This window comes from Lissotriton helveticus, chromosome 4_2, assembly GCF_964261635.1.
Source record: "Lissotriton helveticus chromosome 4_2, aLisHel1.1, whole genome shotgun sequence".
Lineage (NCBI taxonomy): Eukaryota > Metazoa > Chordata > Amphibia > Caudata > Salamandridae > Lissotriton > Lissotriton helveticus.
Window position 1 is genome coordinate 56243836 of NC_136064.1, and position 18137 is coordinate 56261972.

The 18137-nt window shown below is 45.4% G+C and overlaps 1 protein-coding gene across 2 annotated transcripts in view; it reads right to left on the reverse strand.

Moving 5' to 3' along the window:
• Positions 1-796: 796 nt before the first annotated feature.
• The window catches only part of AR (androgen receptor), a 530339-nt gene continuing 512998 nt past the window's right edge, over positions 797-18137 (reverse strand). For both annotated transcript variants that reach the window (XM_078640138.1, XM_078640139.1), the window contains exon 8: positions 797-7495. In XM_078640138.1, the coding sequence (XP_078496264.1) occupies positions 7340-7495 (156 nt within the window). In that variant the 3' untranslated portion in view covers positions 797-7339. The remainder of the gene's footprint in view (positions 7496-18137) is intronic.

An 18137-nucleotide genomic window follows, 5' to 3' on the forward strand; every position in this document is an offset into this window, starting at 1 on the left:
CGGTCCTACAGTATGTAGATAACAGACACGACTCCATTGCTGCTGCCTACGTACACCTCCAATGGCTGACGGAGTAAGGTCTGTCAGAGGTTTGGCCATGCATCTACCCTCCCTATTTAGAGTGGGCAAACACATGGCCAATTTTCACCGTCTGTCACCGCTAGGCAAAACCTGACGGCAACCGGTAGCGAAAACTGAAAAATAACCCCTATACCATGGGAGAAATCTCCAATGGCGAGGGGGTAATTTTCTTCTTTTTTTAAATTTTCTTTGGATTTTTCTTTTTTGAAAATGAAAAAAATAAATGGAAGTTTGACATTGCTTCGTCCTATTGACAGAGCCATCTGTCTGCCATAATTTCAATGCATTTACTGGAACCACCATCATGAGATGTCTGCTAGGCCGGCGGAGATCCCTCTATATGGCCATCGCGGGAGTGAAATACTCAGCCATAGCCACGGTACTAACACCGTCCACCAAAATTGGTCCCATGTGTTTTAAATTTTGGGTACCTAGCTTTGATCAATGAAGGCTGTATTCATGGGACGTGATTTCCGTTTAAGATTATTCAGAAAATCTTTTTTGAATCGACACTAGAAATTCGCGCCTTAGATTCAGATATCCGGGATGGCAGCCTTTATTTTCAAGAGATCAGAACACCACACCTCGTGGTCACATTCAGGTGGGCCATACAATGCTTTGTTGGGAATACATCATCCTTTGAGGTCCAGGAGGCACAGACCGAACCCACAAAACACTCAAAGCAAAGGGAAATAAAGGTTCGAGCCATATCATATTTGTTTCATTTCGTTGTTTTCTTTCAAATCATTAGAAAATACAAGAAAACAAATGAAAGAACAGTGAGATGCAGCGCAACTTAAGCAGTTTTAACATTTATATAATCACATAAACCGCAGATACTGACCATCCTGTGGTACTGATTGGTAGGCTGACGGCGATCAACATCCCTAGAACAGTGACTATGCATCAGATGTCTTCAGTCTCTGCAGTTACCACAAAGCAAGAATAAGGCAGAATGGCATGCATGTAGCTCTGCTTTCAACTAGTCCCATCTGCACTCTCCTGCTTTCTCTGAGGTGGGGGCACTGTACAAAACTCTGCAACCTCCTGGTACATCCAAGCCCCCTACAGGCCTCTGTGGAAAGAGGGGGATGGCCCAGGCCAGACAGGTGGCAGATTGGGGCGCGTGGATAACAGAACAATTTCACAAACTCTTAGAAACTCGTAAAAAACAGAAAAATTTTCCAGGAAAAAGGTAGTATTTTTATTGCTGTCCTAGACTAGTGATGCCTCAAGGCAGCTAGTTAAAATCAGGGAAATTGTATGTCGGTATCTTGTGTGTGTGCTTCATTTTCAGATGCATACTCGTTTTTTTAAACATTTATTTTAGTCAAACTGCGGTATTTTAACAATAGTTTGTGCGCAGAACTATGTAACACTGCAGCGATGGTCCACCGGCTCAAAGCCTCCCCCAAATGCAAGTTTCCTTAATTGGTTTCCTGGTCTGTTTGTCATCTTTCCTGCATTGTATTATCTTTGCTGTTTTGCCATATATTTCTCACTGTCTGTTTTCTTGTATGCACGCTAAATATTTTATATTTTTGTACTGTAAGGCAGCCTGCAGGCTGGGTTTGCACTTTGAAAGCACGTTTAACAGAAGGAATATAATGAACTGGGTTTACAGAAGGGACGTAAATACATGAAAAAAGACATGTCTGCACATCGGGGAGCCTGCTGGGTGCAAATACACTCAGATAGTTCCCAAAGTCAAATATAGGAAAGACTGCCAGTGGCCTTGGAGAGCAGCAGATGGTAGAGGGCCAGGAGAGAGGCCCTGAGCCTCAAAGAGCGCTGACATGATCCAACTGCAGTGTGAAGAAAAAACAGGCAGAAAACGCAAGAAAAAGCGGCATCTCACACTAGTTTGGGTGCCAAGGGATCTGCTGGGAAACAGCATTGTTCATCTTCCAGCTTCTGGGATCTAGCTGGTCCCCAGGATGGCTCAACTCAGAGCAGCCGCAGGGGGCACTGGGCGCCACCCATAATGCGCTCACCCCACAAGTTTTCACATTTGCAGCATACCCATTTTAATTTTTATTCAGAATAAGGTGGCACTTCCACCCACCGCACAGCGCCTGGATAGCCTCTCGGGGGATAAGCCGCCCTTGACTGATTGGCTGAATGTGTGAAGCTCCAATGTTAACTATCTCTCCTCCTTGGAGGTTTATTTTTTTGTTGATTTTCAAAAACCTTTATTAAACAAAATTGCATGGCAAGGTTACATACTTACACCAATTCAGAGCAGCATGGACATGCATTCAAATCCTTGGAGGATTACTGTGTAACTGAGGATGTAAGATCCCAAAGGGTACCTCTTTTGCTCTACAAGGGCAACGAATGTGATTACCTCTGATGATTTGCTTACAGCAGATTGCAGAGCCTGTTCTTGCCTTTTGCTTCAACCAGCCTCTAGTCTAGACCCTCGCACAGGTTCTGTCCGAACCGCTATGTGCTTGCCAGAACTGCTTGTGTAAATCATATTTGCTTTCTTCCACCAATAGTTAGAGTGAGTATATACTTTCATGACTTCCAGATTTGAATTACTGTGCACGTGCGTTGCTTGTATCACTACTTTCACAGGCTGCTTTTACACATCACTGCATACTTCCTTTTGTGCAGCGGCGGCAGAGCGTTGGAAACAGGGAAAAATAAAATAATACCAAATTGCTTTTATTATCATTATATTAACCATTTCCCTCTAGAGCCAGCCATGTCTAGGAGAGACAGGGCCCTGACGACAGCAGGGGAGGAGTAGTGCACACTGTAAGTGCGCATGACAGTTTGGCCGGACACCTTAGGCTGGTAAAATCGTCATGCGCACTTAGGTTTCTCCAACCCAGCTGTGTTGCACAGCCAGGTTGTGGGAAACAGCACAGACTCCCAGGCACTGTCTGAGCGGCAAACCAAGCCGCTCAGAGCAATCCTGGCGCTGCTTTCATGCCATTGAGAGCAGTGCCGGGATTAGGTGGGGAGATTGCACTGGTTTCCCAAGGACTGCTGGGACACCATCAGAAGAGAACAGAAGCACCATGGTGACCGGCAGCATCGGAACAGGAAAGTAAAAAAAAAAAAAAAAAAAAGCTTATCTCCCTAATCCCCCATCTTGGGGCTTGCTCCCCCACGGCCATACTTGAGTTTTGCGCCAGCCGTCACTGCTTTTGTGAATTACCTTGTAATAGGTAATATCTGCTCCAGTGAATAATTACATTCTTTTGTGTGCTCTTGCACAGGCAGCTTGTGTGAACCCCTATTCACTGGCTAGGGCTGCTAGTGTGAATCACTATTAACTTTCACAGGTGGTTTGCGAATCACTCAGTACTTCTACAGGTTGCCAGTGTGCTTTTTCTCTACTACTGCATGCCTGTACAGGTTGTTATTATGAGCCACTGCGCCCTTGCACTGAGTATGGTGTTTCTAAGAGTCATCCTGTTCTTGAGCACGTTGCTTGTGTGACCCATTGTGCACATGCACCAGTGGATTGCACACTTGTTTTGTGGGCCACTGTGTACTTGCACTGAATAGTCTTTGTGCTGCTTCTGTGAGTCGTGTTTTTGAGCAGGTGGCTTTTGTGACCCATTGTGCACATGCACCAGTGGATTGCACCTGCGAGAGCTGCTTGTGTGACCCACTGTGCACATGCACCAGTGGACTGATTGCACACTTTCGCGAGCTGCTTGCGCGCATCAATGTACTAGCCCTGTGCCTAATTCTTAAAGCGTTTATTAGAAAAATAAGCTGTCTTGAGGGAACACTGATTTCATTGCACATAATTGTCAAAAAGTCATAATTGCAATCTGATGAGCTGCAGAAAATATGCACTAAAATCACTCAAAATTTGACAAGCGGGGTCAGCTGCAGCCAGGGACCGAAGCTGCAATGTTTTCTCGTTAAAGTACCCCAGCTCCTTGAATAGGTTCAGGTTCATAATGTACATTTGATATCATTAGTACTTCTTTTTTCAATATACTCAGGTAAATGGCAACATTGCACTTTTCAAGCATACGGGACATCAACAATGATTTAGCTCCCTTAACTAACAAAATAACACGATAAAAAAAAACATTCAATTATGAAAACAGATAAGATTTGTTACCCCAAAACAATGAAGAAAAATGCCTGAAATTGATCAGAAGGGTGTATTAAGTGAACAATCGCATCCTAAAAGAGAACCAATAAGGTGCAATGTGTTAATCAACTACCACATACAATGAATGCGTATTTATGTATGTGTCATGTATGTATACATATATGAATATATTCATAAATATGTATATACAAATACATGTTCTATATCTGCATATATATATGAATATAAATGCATACATACACATGCATATGAATATACACAAAAGACGTGGGTACAGATTTCGCTTGATAGGTTATATTTTATATTCGAGTACACAACATGAGCTCCTAATTTTGTCCTACTTTAAATTCTTACCCATGTACATGGACAGATGTACAAACAACTTTGAATTCGACAATCCACAATAAAATAGTTGATTTATTCAGAAAGTAACCCCTGTTTTTTGCACTTTTCCGACTCAACTGAAAAATGTTCTAGAGATGGAAACCAAAAACGTCAAGATTGTGGAGGAGAAGGAGACTAGAGAGGGAGACAGGGCACATGATTTTAAGGGTAGGATAAGCAGCGAGCACACATGATGGGACCTAGAAACTGGGCTCTGCCTGCAGCTGCTGTAGAAACAACATTCAAGAAGCATACACACCATGCTCTCACAAGGGACTCAATTTTCCCATAGTAAAGATGTCTTTCGCCCCAGACGGCACTCCAAATGCGAGTGCCAGAGGTGTGACCTCCTCTACAATAAGAGTAATGCCGCCCAACAGAGGTAACAAGCGCCTTGCTATTGCTTGGGCATCCTCATAATTTGTTTTTTACAAACATTATGGATGATTTGTATGTAAAGAGAGTTGAAGCTGTAGGGACAGGTTGATCTTACAGTGGTACCCTGCCGTGTTCTAGTAACGCCAATGTATACACTGACACATCGGCACAGCACACCACACAAATCCCACTTGCATTTAACAGTGGATGCAGGTTTTTACAAGAAAACCCTGAACTTCTTAACATTCAATGCAAATCCAATAAACCTTCAATGGCGTCGAAGGGTTGTAGAGTCTATAGTGTGAGACAGAAAATAACCCTTCCCAACAATCAACCTCCTAACAACAATCCCTGAATACCACCAATGGCATTTGGTTGTCTATCCCAATCTCACAACCCGACTTAGGATAAAGAAAACTAAAGTAAGGACTATGTACTTTGGTACGCTCTTAGTCCAAGGCTGTACCACTCGAATAAGAATCAGTAACCACTAAGTTGGTCAGGGTTGTTCTGCTGATGGACCACTAAGCAGGCTGGATTTGTTGACAAGTCTGTACTGGACAAGAGGACACGCGCCCTTCAGTAAGTCACAGGAACTCAACCCTCACACCCCCCACAAACACAAACAACAGACATAATGCTGAACACCAAAGGACACATACAAGTTGCAAGCTAGACTGCACTTCGGTCCACTGCGAACCAATCGAGTTTGTGAAAACATTATTGATAGGGTATATATAAACGTAAAAACCTCGCCTAAGGGAGGCAACAAGAGAAGCTCGTCTTTACTAATACGAGTAGCAATTTGTAAATGTGTGACTAACTCTGCTCTTATTAACAGAATCTACTTTGCAAACTGCAGGCCAAAACCTGCCATCTCGCCAATCCAAGCATGGAATCAAAGTTTAGAAATGTTTCAAAGTATCTTACTGTTTACGGTAACGTCCATCTATTCGATAACTGATCCCACATACAAACGGGCAAAATCCAAAAATGCACATTTCAAATGTGAGACGAGTACTGGCACGCAGTTTCATAGAGGAATGCTTTTTCACTCCATGGACAATTTAGTTACGGAACATAAGTCTACTTTTCAATGTGCTTCTGTTCTTTTCCTTTTTCTTCATCTGCCTCCCGCCTTCGAATGGGCGATGGTTCTGGTTCTGCCCAGCTGCTGGCATGGTCTCATATCTTCTTGGCTGCTCCAGCTCTGCGGCATAGCACACCGCTTTGGCTTAGCTGCTCCTAGCGATGCTCCCAGAAGCTGCAAAGCCTCTACACACAAGGTGGTGCTCAGGCTAACCCGTGCCTCAGATGGGATGTCCACAGCAGAACACAAGCCAATCTTAATGCTCATGTGCCAGGTTGAAGGGCCTCTCAGCGCTCGGCTGCAGTCTGAGATCAGCCCATCGTTTGAGTGCAACTTGAGTAACTTACTTATCCCCATCCAGTTCCATGCTTAGCAGGTTCCTTGTCGCTGCAGCAACCTTAGTGGGCTCTGGAGCTAGAGATGGCGCCCAGGCTGAGATCTGAGCTGTGCATCTACCCCATGAGAGTGCTTTATTCGCCTGGATCGAGGCACATTCTGGTCATATACATATATATGTAGGTTAACACCGGCCCAGGCCTTTTTTCTTGCCTCTGCCTTTGGGGACTGTAGTTAACTTTCATTTTGTGATGACAATGTAGCAACCTTTCAAGGTACAGAAAAGTCACTCACACTATCTGTATGAATCATTTAACAACCTTTATGAAGCCGCGAAAAAGCTTCGGGCAAACTGGAAAATGGAAAGGAAACAAGCAACTCACAGCAACCAGATTTAACCGAAAATCACACCTTAGAAAGGACACACACAATATAAAGCACTGTGTGCATTCTGGGCACCTTATTTTTTGCAGAGTAATCAATGCCAATAAACCATACAATATGCTAATTCGGACACCAATAATAAAGAAAACAATAAAAACACAAAATGTGTAGGTAGTAAGAAATAAACAACCCAAATGCGACGTCCAGTAAACTGCTGCTACTGATGTAAGTGCAGAATATGGGGTGACCATGTTGACACCAGGACGGAATGAGACCCAGCTTATACCAGAGGGACACGGTGTCCAGGAAGTAAACAGCATCTCAGATCCAGCAACATGTGATCGTCGAGCCACCAGCCTAGAAAGGAGTTTTTACTGTATAAAGTCTGAAGAAAGCTACTGCAGGTAGTAAGTCTATTAAACCCACTCCACGGATGAATCTTCCTTCAACGCCAACCTGCCCACCCCCAAGTCCGGGTGTCAAGTAGTCCGATACATCTCTTTGAAAATCTTCAGAGCAGGCTTCAAGGCACTGCAGCATGGCAGGACAGTTTATGCGTAGAAGGCGGTGGGAGGAAAGGCACTGGTTGGGTACGGGCATCACAGACTGTGGAAAAAGATGGGCTTTACTCTTCCAGACAGGATCTTGGGCACCTGGACAGAGATCATCTCAGCCATCATCTCGGGGAAATCCACGCTGACCATCTGGGCCTTGGCGAAGAGGTCGAATGTAAACTGATGCAACTCTCTGGCGATCTGTGGAAACAGGAAGGTCAGATTGAGACAGGCCTCGAAATGTAAGCCAATATCTACACCGAAAAGTAAATAAGGGCAGAATTCGTACTAGACACAATACCTGATCAAAAGTAAATACAAAGCCATATCTTTTTGGTTTTACTTCCAAGTCAATGGTCAATTATTATCCAAGATACACAAAGAGTTCCACAACTATGGCTCATAAACAATAATGCATAATGAGTTATCTAGCCAGCTTTAAAGAAGGTAGGTGAGCAGAGGAGGAACTATCAACGAACCCATATATTTTATATTCACATTTTGGGGACGCTGACCTAGCCCCTCCCGGGGTGATGCTTTCCAGAGAGCATGCATAAGTTTGCAGAGACGTATGAGGACAGGTTTTCACAAGAGGTGTTGAGACACGCATTATGTTATATTATCAGCATTCACAAGTATCTGACTAGGGAGGCTGGTACAAACTAGGGGTTTGGTCCAATAAGGGGGATGGTTCAAACAGGCCCTATGGATTTTTGGCTACTAAGGATCTATTTACTCTTGAGAAGTTTACATTTAAGAGACCTGTAACATAAAATGTAAACTTTACTCATTCTTGACAAAGAAATGGGGCGCAGTGCAAACTGCGGTATTTTTAGGTTACTGTGCGTGAGGAATGGGGAATATTGCCATGCCACAGTGACAGTGGAACTTACAGCCTGATTCATGTAGCTAAAAGCGCTCGCAAAAGGGCCAGATTCTGAGAATCTGGCCCTTTGCGAGTGCGATTTTTGCATTTGGTATTCATCATCCCAAATGCAAAAATCGCTATTTAAGAATTCGCATATTTGCGAGGAATGGCATTTAAGGAATCTCTAATAGAGATTCCTCAAATGCTATTCATGACACAATAAAAAATTGCGATTTAGCACTTTTGGGCCGCTATTTACCGAGAGGTCAGACCTCTCGGTAAATAGCAAAAACTCAGAAAAATGCTTTTAAAAGCATTTTTCTAAGTTGCATGTTGCACACACACATGTCCTTTGGACATGTGTGTGCGCAACACCTGTTCAATTGTGCATTTTAGGGGTGCTACAGGGTGTCCTTTGGACACCCCTGGCACCCTTAAAATCGCTATCTGATTTGCGAGTAGCAAATTGCTACTCGCAAATGAGGGATACTCCCCATTCATTCCTATGGGCCTTTTGGCCCATAGGAATGAATGGGGAGTTATTCCTTTTTTTGCGAGTAGCAAATTGCTACTCGCAAATAGAGAACATTTAGGAATCGCTATTGATTTAGCAATTCCTACATGAATGCCGTTTTGCGTGTCCTCAATAGCGAGTCGCTATGATTCGCTATTAGGGCCACGCAAAACGGCCCGTACATGAATCAGGCTGATAGTTTTTTTATTTCAAGATTTCATTTAACAAATAAAATCCTCTGGGCATTTACACGAAATGTAACTAAACTTAAGTCACGTAGTTAAAGTAACAGGTCTACCTTTAACTACCTTTTAGGGTTATTTAAAGATACTTGCAAAGTTACATGATTTCCATTTACCAGGCTGTGACATAAACAAGCACTGGCAAAGCCCAATTGTCATGGCTTTAAAAGGCCAAACTATTGGCATCTTTGAGAGATCACACGTGAATGGGGGAGGCACAGGAAAAACGTGGGGCAAGAGCAAAGGAGTGCTGAATATCAAAAAGAGCCCTTGAGATATGCAGTGGAAGACACTACTCATCCAATCAGAGCACTATGACACCGACATGCTCCTGGGTGGGACAAGCACAAGAATAGAACCTTTCACGCATACCAGTATACCTGCTAGCATTGTCATTTGTGTAGCGCTGAGCACGCTGTCCTAATTACTAATTGTACGATTAAAACGGTTCGTTTTTATTGAAATTTTAATAATTGTGTAAATTTGTGTTTTTCACACTGTAATGCATTCAGCATACTTCTAGCCCATCTACACGCATTTTCGCCACTCTTTCCCGGCTCTAGATGCTGTTAGGGCTTTAGATTGGGACCAGGGATTTCTGCCTACGGCGGTCATTTTGAGTGTGGGCTAGAGTGGTGAGAGCGCTCTAGTGTCCCATATAAAAGGAGCCCTGGGACTGCGCTCGCGAGACCTTTCACGCATACCAGCATACCTGCTAGCATTGTCATTTGTGTAGCGCTGAGCACGCTGTCCTAATTACGAATTGTACGATTAAAACGGTTCGTTTTTATTGAAATTTTAATAATTGTGTAAATTTGTGTTTTTCACACTGTAATGCATTCAGCATACTTCTAGCCCATCTACACGCATTTTCGCCACTCTTTCACGGCTCTAGATGCCGTTAGGGCTTTAGATTGGGACCAGGGATTTCTGCCTACGGCGGCCATTTTGAGTGTGGGCTAGAGTGGTGAGAGCGCTCTAGTGTCCTATATAAAAGGAAACGGTGGTCTCCCGCGCTAGCGGTCGCGTTTGCGTGAGCGCCGTCCCTGCGCCGGAGTCTCGCCTGAGTCAGCCCGTCTGCGTCCCGGAGGCGTGTGTCTGGTGATTTTCTTGAGTTCCCGGCATGATGTACAGTAGAGATGAACTTTTGTCCTATAATGTACACACGGCCCCTTGTCAGCGAGTCATCCCCTACTCTGCTGGGGCTATTGCTAAGTGTTTCTCGTGCGGGTGGATTCCTGATTCCACTGAAACTTTCCAGTGCAAGCTCCCTTCGTTAGGCAGCAAATGTGCTTTGTTAAACACTAGGTCCCTCCCCCAACACGCTCTTGACATCCATAATCTGTTAACTTATGATGATACGGACTGTCTCTTTCTCACGGAGACATGGCTTGGTGAGGGATCGGAACCTGATCTGGCTATTGCCATCCCTCCCTCGTACGCTATTTTCCGGTGTGACAGAAGTAAGGGAAGGGGAGGTGGAGTGGCGCTTATTATAAAGAGGCACATTCCTTGCACTATCTTGCCCGTGGAAAACCTATCAGGCTGCGAGACCCTTGCCTTTTCCTTAGCCCTTTCCCCTCATCAATCTTGCTTGGGGATCTTGCTTTACAGACCCCCTAGCCCTCTCGGCTCTTTTACTGAGGATTTGCTGTCGATCATTTCCACACTCAGTCTCAGGTCAAAACACTGCCTAATCCTAGGGGATTTTAACATCCACATGGATAAGGGAGAGGATCCTGAAGTGCAAAAATTCCTGGACATGACATCTTCGCTAGGATTTCATATGCACTTACAAGCGCCCACACATGAGAAAGGGCACACTTTAGATCAAATTTTTTCAACTGTGCCAGTGTCCCTTTCCTCCCTTGCCCCAGTCCTCTGGTCGGACCATTTCCTAGCGAACTTTGTGATAGTACATCACCGAGCGACTGATCGCAACGTGCAGCGGCAAACAGCACGTATGCCTAGAGCCTTTCACAAAGTCACGCCAGCTATGATTACCCGGGACTTGGAGACCTATCCTTGTGTTCTCACAGGTAGGTTGGAGGACGATGTAGTCTGTTTTCAGAACTGGCTCACCGCACGTCTAGAAGCGCTGGCACCTCCTCGCCAGGTTAGGTCAAAACTGGCAAGAGCATCTGCTCCGTGGTTCTCAGTTGCACTGGCTGGTATGAGAAGGCACTGCAAGAAGCTGGAGAGAATCTGGCGGAAGCAGTATGACACATCTGCTAAGCGGTCTTATAGAGAAGCAGTGAAGGAATATCATAAGGAGATTACGGCAGTGAAAAAATCCTTTTTAGCTAAAAGGATTGAGGAAGCAGATAACTCCTGCAAAGAGATCTTTAAGATTGTAAAAGAATTTATTTCTCCCTCCTGCTGTGCTCCGACGTCTGTCTTTTTTGAACCTTGGATTACGGAGCTTGCAGTATTTTTTTCGGATAAAATTCGTACCATCCAATCAGCCTTGCAAGGAGCCCATAACATCTTGGATTGTGGCTCTGTGGCTGACGGCTCTGTTAATCCTTGGTCATATTCATCTGTATCGGACACAAATATTCCTATATTAGACTGCTTCCCTGTTTTAGAGCTTCAGGCTTCGCTTGACCTCTTGTCCAATTTGAAATCTGGCTCTCCACTAGACCCTTGCCCTGCCAAGTGTCTAGCGACCCTGGCGCCTGCTCTTAACTCTATTATTAATCCCATGATTAATCTATCTCTGAGCTCGGGAAAAGTCCCTTCATCTTGGAAGCAGGCCCTTGTTCTCCCCCTTATTAAAAAGCCAAATGCAGATGCCAAATTGCACTCCAACTACAGGCCAATCTCCTTGTTGCCCGCTCTGGCCAAAATTGCTGAAAAGCATGCACATACCACCTTAACCAGCTTTCTAGAGGTTAATTCCTTATTACATCAGTCTCAGTCTGGGTTTAGATCTAACCTGAGTACAGAAACCGCTCTACTCGAGGTGACGGAGGCTGTTAAGGAAACCCTTGACAGGGGTGGAAAGGCCTTGCTCATCATGCTAGATCTGTCGGCGGCCTTCGACACCGTTCCCCACGACCTTCTCCTGACAAGACTCTGGGAGATTGGCCTGAGGGGAACAGTGTTCGAATGGTTTCAATCTTTTCTGGCCGACCGCAGACAAACGATCTGGGCCCCCCCCTTCGCCGCCCCTATGCCGCAGCTTGAGGTTGGGGTCCCGCAGGGCTCCATACTCAGCCCCTCCCTTTTTAACATCTTCATGTCACCTTTGGCGGCTCGGGTGGAGGAGCTAGGGGCTCAGATCGTGTCCTATGCGGATGATACGCAGCTCCTGTTCACTTGTCACAGGGGCAGTGATTTCGATGGAGTGGCCATCCGGAATTGTCTGGAGTTTGTGTTTGATTGGTTCAGTAAAAGCGGCCTCAAATGCAACTCAGACAAATCCGAGATATTGTTTTTTGGCTGTTCTGCAGACCCGAGTTGGAGGCATTGGTGGCCTGCGAACATGTTCCCCCCTGCCAGCGATTCTGTTACAGCTAAGAACCTGGGCATGTTGGTTGATAACACTCTTTCCTTCACGGCCCAGGTAGCTGGCCTGACGGGGAAGTGCTTTGCCATACTAAGGATGTTAAGAAAGTTTCTGCCGTGTCTATCCTTGGAGCACAAGAAGATTACGGTCCAGGCCCTGATAGGGTCACGCCTGGACTATGCTAACATCCTCTACCTGGGTCTCCCTGAATATCTGCTGACCCGCCTGCAGATAGTCCAAAATTCTGCAGCCAGGGCAATTTTTGGTCTTGCCAGAAGGGCCAGGGCGAGCAACCTCCTTGTGACTCTGCACTGGCTGCCGATTCGGAAGCGCATCGCTTTTAAAACCTTAACGACAGCTTTTAAGGCGCTTCACAATTTCGGCGCCGCCTATTTGCAGAAAAGGGTCAACTTCTATCTAGACCCTTGAGGTCGGCTGCGCAGGCCAATGCCATTGTGCCGGCAGTGAGACGTGTGCGCTGTGGAGGTCGCTCTTTCAGCTACCTTGCCCCCCGTCTTTGGAACACTTTGCCCCTGACGCTGCGAACGTGCTGCAATTTGTTTGCTTTTGGAAAGGGACTTAAAACTTATCTTTTTGCTCTGTAAGCTGTTTTTGTGGTGTTTGAGGCCGCAGGGCTGTTTTTTGTTTGTTGCTGGTGTTTGTGTGAGGATCTATAGCGCCGGGACGCTCTCTGAGCAGCTGAGCGCTCTACAAAACCCCCAGTAACATAACATAACATAACAATAGAAAGGAAAGCCATCAAACCAAGAGTAGACAACTGAGAAAGCCAACAAAGACGTCCAATCATAATCAAGGGGCTGACCCAAAGCCTACTTCAAGTATTTTTGTATTAAAAACAATAGGCGTGCCTACTGGCACAAAAAGCTTTCTATTGCCAACACCCAAAACACTACAGAATAAAATGTCCAAAAAGAAACCCACAGCAGACGATCATCTCTATCTACTGTTTATATTACATGCTAAGCAACATAACAGCAAACATAGTTTGTGTTTTTCCCTTACTCATTTCTATGCTGTATACAAATGTAAACATTGTGTTAGGCAAAATGTTGGGCAGTAATTGTAGACCTTTGTGTGTGTTGCCTTCAGCTGTCCTAGAAAAAAAATCCCTTAATGAAGCAACGTCGTAGACCACAACAACATGGAAGCTAGGAGTTGGGCCCCTTCCTGAACACACTGCATTAGCGAAGGTAGGATGCACTCTCAAAGAAAAGTGCTGTCAAAATTAATCTGAAGATTAAATGTACATTCTAAGTGGAGGATTTCAAAGACATTCGCAGCAAAACATTACACAGGAGATACTTTAGACAGATGACCAATATTTCTATTGAATTTTTAATAAAGCTTATTTGCAGACACATCTTCACTCTGGGATCATTAAAAAGATTTAAATCCAACAACATGTTATCAAGAAGGCAATATAGTAATGCACGAGGTAAAACATTTTAACACACGGGGTAAAATATATTACCGCACAAGGCTCATTAGAAAATATAGCACTAGGTCTTATAGTACGCTAAGGCATGCAACCAGCAAACGTTTCCTAAACAAATCATAGACAAGCTATTAAACTGTTAATGCGTCATCTCCCGCCTAACAATGGGACTACTTGAACCCGATCATCATCAAATGAGAATACACATGGGAGAATGTAACCATCCACAAAATATCTTTGTCGAGATGGACTTTCCATTTTAGGAGTGGTGAACCATGAAAAACACATCCAAACCAGTGGCTGGATGGGGCTGCCTGAAAGTCCACTCTCTCTGGGTACTTTGTTGAAGAATTGATGACAGATGGTCGTTCAAGCAGCTAAAGCAGTCTGTGTGTGATCACCCAGCCTCCACAGGTGGATTTTGTAATGCACAATTGTCAAATCCTACTCACAAGTTAGAGAAGCTCATAATTGCAGCTTCAGTGAGAAACTTTCTTTGACCAACCAGATGCTTTGCGATTCTTGCTCCTGCAGGGACTGCTCATTCCTTTATCTCTGAAACTGCGATTCTTCAGTTGCTTCTCAAACCCAACGACTACGCTCTCACTCATGAAGTGCTGCATGAACAGACGCAGACAGCGCGGTCACAGCCAGCGTTGAAACAGGAACACAAAGATGGAGACAGGAACCTTGGAGTGCGGAAGCCCTAACATGCATGGTTGATCCACACTACTGCTGCTCGTGGTAGGCCACAGAGATGCAGGAGTCGTGCTCCTGAGCACAGCGGAGCCCAGGCGCTCACTACAGCAGGGAGGCATAGCGCCTCTGCTCTTCTGCTGAGCAGGCTCTCCGAGGAGGCTGACCTGCAATTACTAGCTCAACCTACCAGCCAGAGGGTGCATGTCTAGGCTATGCCCATATACTGTTGATCCCTCACTCTATAGGTTGAATATAGGTGTCCGACCTCTTTCTGTTTGATGCTTCCCTCAACCAGCAGACATCCCGCCTCCCTCACCTTCTGACTCTCTTATCATCTGTTCTTGCTGGGCTTCTCCATCCCGGTCTCCGGTGCCCTCATCCCTTTCAGTGCCATGTTCCTCTTCCCTACAAATGGTCCACTCAAAGTTCTGTTCTCTTGGTCCCTCTATGTCTCCCTCTATGTCTATATGTTAACACCACCTGCCCCGTCCCCAGCAGCTCCCCAGCTTCACCAAGCTCTAGCTAGTAGCTGGAATTCTGACTAGATAGTATTAGCTGTAATTATTTCCCAACTCCTTCCCAAAAGCAGCAGTTTGCTTTTGTTGGTGTTTTCTTAAACCATGTTGCTCTTTCTGATGAAGAGATTCTCATTGGTTCAAGTGCCATGAACACTGTTGAATCTGTATATGGATTTGCAAGCCACGGGTGTGTTCTCATGTGCAGAACACTCCAGTATCTTCATTGTGTTACTTGCTTTATGTAGCCCGCTCCATCATAACATCATGCATAGTCTTCTTCTACTCAGGGACTCATCCTATCGTGTACATGCACTCTGGTTTACTAAGAAATGGGGAATATCTGAACGTGAACTAAGGATTTAGTGATGGAGCAAATCTGAGCAGGCATTTAAGATTGTCCACTGATGGTGAACAACACACTCTAGGCTGCAGCAGGTGGATGGAAGCACAAGAGCATTCACTTCTACACCTACACGCACAAACATACCTATCCAAACACTTATCCATTCATGCAATCATGTATTCATCTACCGAATCACCCATGGATTCGTCCAGCCTCTGTTTACTCAACCATCCATCAATGCGGTCACACATTCACCCACCGATACATCTGTGACTGGAGATCATTACAGCATTGGTTAACTGAGGCACTTTCTTGTCGTTGCCTCCGATATATTTACTTCTTGAGCCACTGAGGCGCTTTCTTGTCGGTGCCACTGATATATTTACTTCATGGGGCCACTGAGGCGCTTTCTTGTCGGTGCCACTTATATATATCTACTTCATGGGGCCACTGAGGCGCTTTCTTGTCGGTGCCACTTATATATTTACTTCATGGGGCCACTGAGGCGCTTTCTTGTCGGTGCCACTGATATATTTACTTAATGGGCCATTGAGGCGCTTTCTTGTCGGTGCCACTTATATATTTTCTTCATGGGGCCACTGAGGCGCTTTCTTGTCTGTGCCACTGATATATATCTACTTCATGGGGCCACTGAGGCGCTTTCTTGTCGGTGCCACTGATATATATCTACTTCATGGGGCCACTGAGGCGCTTTCTTGTTGGTGCCACTGATATATATCTACTTCATGGGGCCACTGAGGCGCTTTCTTGTCGGTGCCACTGATATATATCTACTTCATGGGGCCACTGAGGCGCTTTCTTGTCTGTGCCACTGATATATTTACTTAATGGGGCCACTGAGGCGCTTTCTTGTCGGTGCCACTGATATATTTACTTCATGGGGCCACTGAGGCGCTTTCTTGTCTGTGCCACTGATATATTTACTTAATGGGGCCACTGAGGCGCTTTCTTGTCGGTGCCACTGATATATTTACTTAATGGGGCCACTGAGGCGCTTTCTTGTCGGTGCCACTGATATATTTACTTCATGGGGCCACTGAGGCGCTTTCTTGTCTGTGCCACTGATATATTTACTTAATGGGGCCACTGAGGCGCTTTCTTGTCGGTGCCACTGATATATTTACTTAATGGGGCCACTGAGGCGCTTTCTTGTCTGTGCCACTGATATATTTACTTAATGGGGCCACTGAGGCGCTTTCTTGTCGGTGCCACTGATATATTTACTTAATGGGGCCACTGAGGCGCTTTCTTGTCGGTGCCACTGATATATTTACTTCATGGGGCCACTGAGGCGCTTTCTTGTCGGTGCCACTGATATATTTACTTCATGGGGCCACTGAGGCGCTTTCTTGTCGGTGCCACTGATATATATCTACTTCATGGGGCCACTGAGGCGCTTTCTTGTTGGTGCCACTGATATATATCTACTTCATGGGGCCACTGAGGCGCTTTCTTGTCGGTGCCACTGATATATATCTACTTCATGGGGCCACTGAGGCGCTTTCTTGTCTGTGCCACTGATATATTTACTTAATGGGGCCACTGAGGCGCTTTCTTGTCGGTGCCACTGATATATTTACTTCATGGGGCCACTGAGGCGCTTTCTTGTCGGTGCCACTGATATATTTACTTAATGGGCCATTGAGGCGCTTTCTTGTCGGTGCCACTTATATATTTTCTTCATGGGGCCACTGAGGCGCTTTCTTGTCTGTGCGACTGATATATATCTACTTCATGGGGCCACTGAGGCGCTTTCTTGTCGGTGCCACTGATATATATCTACTTCATGGGGCCACTGAGGTGCTTTCTTGTTGGTGCCACTGATATATATCTACTTCATGGGGCCACTGAGGCGCTTTCTTGTCGGTGCCACTGATATATATCTACTTCATGGGGCCACTGAGGCGCTTTCTTGTCTGTGCCACTGATATATTTACTTCATGGGGCCACTGAGGCGCTTTCTTGTCGGTGCCACTGATATATATCTACTTCATGGGGCCACTGAGGTGCTTTCTTGTTGGTGCCACTGATATATATCTACTTCATGGGGCCACTAAGGCGCTTTCTTGTCGGTGCCACTGATATATATCTACTTCATGGGGCCACTGAGGCGCTTTCTTGTCTGTGCCACTGATATATATCTACTTCATGGGGCCACTGAGGCGCTTTCTTGTCGGTGCCACTGATATATTTACTTCATGTGGCCACTGAGGCGCTTTCTTGTCGGTGCCACTGATCTATTTACTTCATGGGGCCACTGAGGCGCTTTCTTGTCGGTGCCACTGATATATTTACATCATAGGGCCACTAAGGCGCTTTCTTGTCGGTGCCACTGATATATTTACTTCATGGGGCCACTGAGGCGCATTCCTCCTTGAGGCCACATCCTCTCCCCAGAACCCGCAGCACAGGCTGTCCCCACCCCTTCCTGCTATTGTGTCTATCGACCTCTATGCACCTGTTTCTTAGCACTATGTTCACTAGCTCTACTGCACACTGAGGCCAGCAAGTTTTGAAAGTGGCTGCTCACTGTCCAAATCACAGTTTCCACCCTCTGCACAGTCTCCCAATGCCCCTTCCTGCATTTCTGCCCTGGGAACAAGACATCATTCCTTTCCTGGACATTGTGTCAGTGACACCATGTTTTACTTCCATGTACAATTCATGTCAG